This window comes from Carcharodon carcharias, chromosome 4, assembly GCF_017639515.1.
Source record: "Carcharodon carcharias isolate sCarCar2 chromosome 4, sCarCar2.pri, whole genome shotgun sequence".
In the NCBI taxonomy this organism is placed as follows: Eukaryota; Metazoa; Chordata; class Chondrichthyes; order Lamniformes; family Lamnidae; genus Carcharodon; species Carcharodon carcharias.
The window spans coordinates 157,425,105-157,432,670 of record NC_054470.1 but is presented as its reverse complement, the minus strand read 5'-3'; the positions used below and the strand labels follow the sequence as shown (position 1 = coordinate 157,432,670).

The 7,566-nt window shown below is 41.5% G+C and overlaps 1 protein-coding gene across 2 annotated transcripts in view; it reads right to left on the bottom strand.

The window, feature by feature from the left end:
* Positions 1-6,924: 6,924 nt before the first annotated feature.
* The window catches only part of hexb (hexosaminidase B (beta polypeptide)), a 38,121-nt gene continuing 37,479 nt past the window's right edge, over positions 6,925-7,566 (bottom strand). For both annotated transcript variants that reach the window (XM_041186730.1, XM_041186731.1), the window contains exon 13: positions 6,925-7,477. In XM_041186730.1, the coding sequence (XP_041042664.1) occupies positions 7,417-7,477 (61 nt within the window). In that variant the 3' untranslated portion in view covers positions 6,925-7,416. The remainder of the gene's footprint in view (positions 7,478-7,566) is intronic.

Genomic DNA, 7,566 nt, shown 5'->3' with positions numbered 1-7,566 from the left:
ACTTGTACCTTGTAGATGTTGGACAGACTTTGGGGAGTCAGGAGGAAAGTTACTTGTCGCAGAATTCCTAGCCTTTGACCTGCTCTTGCAGTCACAATATTTACTTGGTTAGTCCAGTTCAGTTTCTGGTCAATGGTAACTTCTAAGATGCTGATAGTGGGGTATTCAGTGATGGCAATGCCATTGAATGTCAAGGGGCAATGGTTAAGATTCTCTCTTGTTGGAGATGGTCATTGCCTGGCACTTGTGTGGCACGAATGTTACTTGCCACTTGTCAGCCCAAGCCTGGATATTGTCCAGGTCTTGCTGCATTTGGACGTGGACTGCTTCAGTGTCTAAGAGTCGCAAATGATGCTGAACAGTATGCCATCATCAACGAACATCCCCACTTCTGACCTTATGGTGGAAGGAAGGTCTATGATGAAGGAGCTGAAGATGGTTGGGCCAAGGACACTACTGAAGAACTCCTGCAGTAATATCCTGGAGCTGAGGTGACTGACCTCCAACAACCTCAACCATCTTCCTTTGTGCTAGATATATTCCAACCAGTGGAGAGTTTTCTCCCTGATTCCCATTAACTCCAGTTTTGCTAGGGGTCCTTGATCCCGTACTCAGTCAAATGCAGCCATGATGTCAAGGGCAGTCACTCTCACCTCATGAGTTCAGCTCTTTTGTCCATGTTTGAACCAAGGCTGTAATGAGGTCAGGAGCTGAGTGGCCCTGGCGGTACCCAAACTGGGTGTCAGTGAGCAGGTTATTGCTAAGCAAGTGCCGCTTGATAGGACTGTTGATGGCCCCTTCCATTACTGATGATGGAAAGTAGACTATTGGGATGGTAACTGGCCGGGTTGGATTTGTCCTACTATTTGTGTACAGGACATACCTGGGCAATTTTTCACATAGCTGAGTAAATGCCAGTGTTGTTGCTGTACTGGAACAGCTTGGCTAGGGGCGTAGCAAGTTCTGGAGCACAGGTCTTAATTCCAATGCTGGAATATTGTCAGGGCCCATAGCCTTTGCAGTCCAGTGCCTTCAGCTGTTTCTTGATATCATGTGGAGTGAATTGAATTGAAGTGGCTGAAGACTGGCATCTGTTATGCTGGGGACCTCTGGAGAGGAGATGGATCATCCACTCGGCACTTCTGGCTGAAGATTGTAGCAAATGCTTCAGCCTTCTCTTTTGCACTGATGTGCTGGGTACTTCCATCATTGAGGATGGGGATACTTGTGGACCCTCCTTCTCCAGTGAGTTGTTTAATTGTCCACCACCATTCACGACTGGATGTGGCAGGACTACAGAGCGTAGATCTGATCTGTTGGTTGTGGGATCACTCAGCTGTCTATCACTTGCTGCTTATGCTGTTTAGCATGCAAGTAGTCCTGTCTTATAGCATCATCAGGTTGACACCGGTTGACACCTGCACACAGCTTTCATAAACAGGCACTTCAGGGCCTTTGAAGCTTAAGGTTCCCGGAATGTAAACCAGAATCAATATCCCCAACACCCTGCTGCATTTGCCTACTGAATATTAATTCCTTGACTTTGATGGCCTGAGGATGTGAAAATACAGTTTGCTGTTTGTATTCCCTGCTGGCAGCTTTACATGGAGTTTACAGCACAGAAACAGGCAATTTGGCCCACCTCAGCTATGTTGGTGTTTATGCTCCACAGAAGACTCCTCCTACCCTTCTTGATCACAGTATCAGGGAAACCTTCCACTTTATCCTCGTGTTTATCAAGCTCCTTGAATGTATCTGTACTAGAATCATAGAATGGTTACAGCACAGGAGGTGGCCATTCAGCACATTGTCTCTGTCAGTTTTCTGCAACAGCATTTCAGCTAGTCCCACTCCTCCAACTTTTCCCTGCAGCCTTGTAAAATCTTTTCTCTTCAGATAATTATCAAGTTCCCTTTTGAAGACCGCAACTGAATCTGTCTCCATCATATGCTCAGGCAGTGCATTCCAGATCCAAACCACTTGTTGCATAAAGAAGCTTTTCCTCATGTCACCTTTAGGTTCTCAACCTTCTGCCGATGGGAACAATTTCTCCCCATTTACTCTCTCCAGACCCCTCATAATTTTGAACACGTCTAACAAATCTCCTCTCAACCTTCTCTTCTCCAAGGAGAAAAGCCCCACATAACTGAAGACTCACATCCTCGGACCATTCTCGTAAACTTTTTCTGCACCCTTTCTAAAACTTTCACATCCTTCCCGTTGAGGCTGAACCAGTGTTGTATGAAGATTCATAACTTAATTGTTTTTGCACCCTATGCCCCTACTTATAAAACCCAGGATTCAGTATAATTTATTAATTGCTTTCTCAATTTGCCCTGCCACCTTCAATGATTTATTCACACATACACCCAGGTCCTTCTGCTCCACCATTTCCTTTAGAATTGTACCCTTTATTTTATGTCACCTCTCCTCATTCTTCTGAACAAAATGTATCACTTCACATTTCTCTACATTAATTTCATCTTCCATGTGTCTGGCCATTCCACCAGCCTGTCTATATCCTCTTGAAGTCTATCACTATCCTCACAGTTCATAATATTTCCAAGTCTTGCATCATCTGCAAATTTTGAAATTGTGCCCTGTACACCCAGGTCTAGGTTACTAATATAAATCTAGAAAAGCCCCTCTAGCCCCTCTACTTACTTCTGACTGGGGATTGGTCTATAAAGTTTTCTATAATTCATGTTTTTAGTAGACTTGAATAAAATAATTAAAGTGTTGCATACTGAAATTCTAACAATGCTAAAGACTAATAATTCAAAATACCACGAATCAAAATAAAATGCCTATCGGCACTAATATTTTTTCACTTAAAAAGCATAGTTTTACTTAGGATTCAATGATTAATGCATAAGAAAGCAACATCGTGGTAGATTTAGAAATGATATGGCCAACTTATTTTCTTAGAGCTCCTGCACCTCAAAACTTGGCACTACGCTCCTGGTAATCTGTGAGTTAACAGTGATAGAAAAGGTCCTTTTGGCCTAGATTACAACTTTGTATTTGCTTTAAAGTTACAGACGGATTGAAACAAATGGATGAATGCAGAGCTTTTAGCTTTAATCAGATATTGAGAGAAGGATGGTCCCTGTTTGACCTGAGTTGTTAGGGCTGCCTGGCATTAAATTTACAACAGACTGATATAAACAGGCTGATTAGCAGCTTCTTCTCATTTCTGTCCATAATGAAAAGGCTGCATATATATCAGGAAAGTAACTTAACACCTCAGGTTGCACAGATTACAACAGTCCTTGAATCAAATGTATTTTCAAATCAACAATTCAGGAATGATTTGAACTGGAAAATGTATATTATTACTGCCAGGGATAGTAGCTTCATATTGCTCTTAATCTAATATTAACAAGAATTATGAAAATACATTGAGTGCCCAGAAGATTAAAGGGTAGATTTTCCCCCTCAGTGCAACTGGGGAATTGACATAGTGAAGCGGAAAAGATGATGCAGATTTCTGTGAGAGCTAAGGCCAAATTGCATTGTCCTAGGATTTCCTGAGCCTTCCCCAAGCCGTAGAGGACGATGCACAACTGTCATAGACACAGGCCTGGCATTAATTTAAGATAGGAGGAGCCATTCCCAGCCTTCCACCTCATTTTCTGCAAGTCAAACTGCTGGTCCAAAACATAGGGATCTTGGAGAATGTTGTAGAACAGGCTGTCCTGGATCCTGATAGACTAGAGGGTGCTGGGATACAACCACAGTGCTGTTAGGGAGGGACTTTGACTTAGGGAGGGTTTTTGACCCAGCAACTGTGAAGGAACAACAACATAGTTCCAAGTCAGGATGGTTTTTTGGCTTGGATAGCAACTTACAGGTTGCGGTTTCCCCTTCAAAGCAGGGTAACAAAGCAAGGCTTCAGCAAGATGTGTCAAGCAGCAGTATGTGTCTGTTGTTGTACAAATAGACTTGTGGATTCTCTCAATTGGCAGCTGTAACTGCAACAGAAGCACCTTTTACAGGTTATCCAGGATCTCCACTGATCTGCCACTGAAGTTATGGCAGCTGATCAGAAGAATTCCGAAAGGAAATTCCCTGATGTAACTTTTACAGTGAATGAGGGGACACACAAGATCAAATACATGAGATTTAGGACAGAGAGCCTTTCTACAGAGGGTCATAAGGCTGTGAAATGATAGGTGAACATTAAAGATTATACTGTGTCTCCTGCCAAGATGGCCACAAACATCACCAACGATACCTGTATGTGCTTGCGCACTGATCCGAACATGTGCAGAAAACCAATGATGTCACCCTGCTGCACCCATCTTGTTACTTAATGTACAAGTTTGAATTTTATTAAATTGAATCATTAATCTGCTTTGGGACTAGTTGATTGGAAACATTTAATGGGCTCTTGAGTGATAAGATTATTCTAGTTTCCAATTGATAATGAAGAATCAAATACTTTAATGGTGGGTTTTATGGATTTTAGCCAATTAATGCATTCTTACACTCCTTCTCTGGTATGATTTATTCTTCAAAATAAATCAAATAAAAGCTTTTATAAATCGGTTGTTTAAAAACTTGCCTTAAAATTTAGTTGTGGATTATTCTGCAACTTAATCTAATTTACCGCTATTCCATCCATTTTGGATGCCTGGATGATTCCAGATATCAGAAAATGCACACCAGGTTGAAAGGTTAGCAAAGGCTCTGGCTTTTAAAACATTTTAATTAAGCCCAGGTAAATTCTTAAAGCGTCCAGTAGATCCAGGTGATGAGGCATGGGAGTTAAAGAAGCAGTTGTAAAATGCTGCCCTGCAACTCCTATAACACTTTGAAAACATTTCTGCTCCTGGTCGCTGCCTACTCTGTCACTCACAATGATATCATGGAGCAAAACACCAGAACTGCGTATGTGCAGTGTTGACAACAAATGCATCCAAAGATTATTCTCCTCATCTTCAACTACCTGGCTAAAGGTTGCAGGAGCAAAGGAATTAATAGTAGTGCTTCTGCATAGAATGAACATTTAACAGACTGTTTAGGTCAAATAGAAATTACAAATGAAAAAGGTTATGTAATTTTCTATTGCTGGTGCACTATTTTTTCTACTAGCTTATCTTTCTTTAAAAAGGGCTATTACCTGCACCTTTTCAATTTTGATATTAAGCTTTATGCTTTGGATAACAGTTCTCCATCCCTTACATTACCTACTTTGCTACCTAGGATTCAGCACTGCTTCTTTTGTGTTAAAAAAGGTCTTATGACCTTTCATGGCAGCCTTTAACTTTAATTCTTTCACAGGAATGTGGATATCACTGGCAAGGCCAGCATTTATTGCCCATCCCCAGCTGCCCTTAAGGTTGCAAGCTACCTTAAACCACTGCAGTCCCCCTGGTGCAGGTACTACTACAGTGCCTTTAGGAAGTTCCAGGATTTCGATCCAGCAAGAGTGAAGAAATTGCAATATAGTTCCAAGTCAGGACAGTGTGCGGCTTGGAGGGAAACTTGCAGGTGGTGGTGGTGCTGCCACCACCACCACGTACGTGCTGCCCTTGTCCCTCTAAGTGATAGAAGTCACAGGTTTTGTAAGGTGCTGGTAAAAGGAGCCTTGGCAAGTTGCTGCAATGCATCTTGTATGCATATGTGGTGGTGGGAGTGAATGTCTAGATGATGAATTATCTGGTGTATTGTTGCAGTTGCACTCATCCAGATGAGTGGGGAGTATTCCATCACACTCCTGACTTGTGCCTTGTAGATGGTGGACTGACTTTGGCTTTGAGTCCCTCATCTCAGAATCCTCAGTGTCTGACCTGCTCTTGTAGCCACTGTATATGGCTGGTATAACTCAGTTTCTGGTCAATGGTCATCCCCTGGATGTTAATAGTAGGGGATTCAATGATGGTAATGCCATAGGGACAGTCATTGCCTGGCACAAATGTTACTTGCCATTTATTATCCCTAGGCTGAATGTTGTCCGGGTCTTGCTGCATACAAATATCCCCTTTTCTGACCTGATGAAGGGAAGCTCATTAATGAAACAGTTGAGACGATTGGGCCTAGGACACAGCCCCAGGACATTCTACAAGAGTTCCTAAGGATAGAAATGATTGACCTCCAACAACCACAACCATTTTGCTTTGCACTGGTAGGCCTCCAACCAGGGGAAGAGTTCTCCCCCTAACCCCAACTTCAATTTTTCCAGGGATCTTCGATGACCCACTCAATCACATGCTGCTTTGTCATCAAGGGCAGTGACTCTCACCTTTCGAGTTCAGTTCTTTTGTCCATGTTTAGACCAAGGCAGCAAGTAGGTTATTACTATCTAAGTGCCCCTTGATAACACCTTCAATCATTTTGCTGATGATTGAGGGGAAGCCAATGGGGTGATAATTGGCCAGATTAGATTTGTCTTATTTTTTGTGGATAGGACCTATATAGGTAATTGTTCACATAGCTGTTCCAGTGCATGGGCATCTAACCAGCACAGCTTGGAGGTGCAGCTATTTCTGGAGCATAAGTCTTCAGTACAATTGCCGAAATGTCAGAGCCAATAGCACATGGGGTGGATCAAATTGGCTAAAGACTGGCATCTGTCATGCTAGTAACCTCTGGAAGTGGCAGGGATGGGAGATGGATCATCCACTTGACACTTCTAGTCAGAGATGCTGCAAATGCTTCAGCCTTGGTCTTTTGCACTGATATGCCTGGTTCCCCCATGGAGGGAGGAAGGATGGGGATTTGTGAGGCCTCCTCCTCAACACTCCCCAACTCACTCCACAGATGCTGCCTGATCTGCTGAGTGTTTTCAACAATGTTTCTATTGAAATTGCTGAGCTATTTTTCAAACACTCCATTGCTGGATTACCAAACTTTTGTTTTTGGATCAGTTAAGTGGCTCTATAGCAGCTTAAGCATCAAAAAGTAAAACTTTTACAGGTGTGACATAGTCAACTTTTATTATTTATATTTAATTAATTTCAAGGCAGCACATCCTTATCATCGTTGGGTTATACATGAACCACCTTTTCAAATGTAGAGGAAATATTGCCCAGAAATAATCAAAAATGTGACAAAAGCTCAAAATTAAGGCTAAGTATCAAATTATTTTAAACATTTGATTAATTTGGCAAGATAAAAGTAAGACATTATTACATTTTCACCATTGGCTGGATACAGCACTAAAACCCAAATGATCTAGAAGAGGTCATCAATAAAATTCTAAATATAAAAAAAATGAAATTTATGGTACAATCCCTCCAAATCTTTATATATGTATAAAATCAAACATTCATTCTTGTTTAAAAACAAACAATTCTCTATAACTTCAGTGTAAAATCAATTTTCATTTAAATTTATCTTGGTTTGTACGGTGTTACAAAGTAGACACCCTACTTTGTTTTCCAGAAGATTCATTTGATCGGTTGAACTTTGTTACACTTTGTACTCATAATCACAGTAGCCAACAAACAACGGTTCAGCTCGTATCCCACGTCTGCAAGAGGGGGAAAAAAATTGGTTACTGCTTGTGCAAACTAATTTAGTAAACAGTTTGAATGCATGAAGACTAGTACTGACAATCTT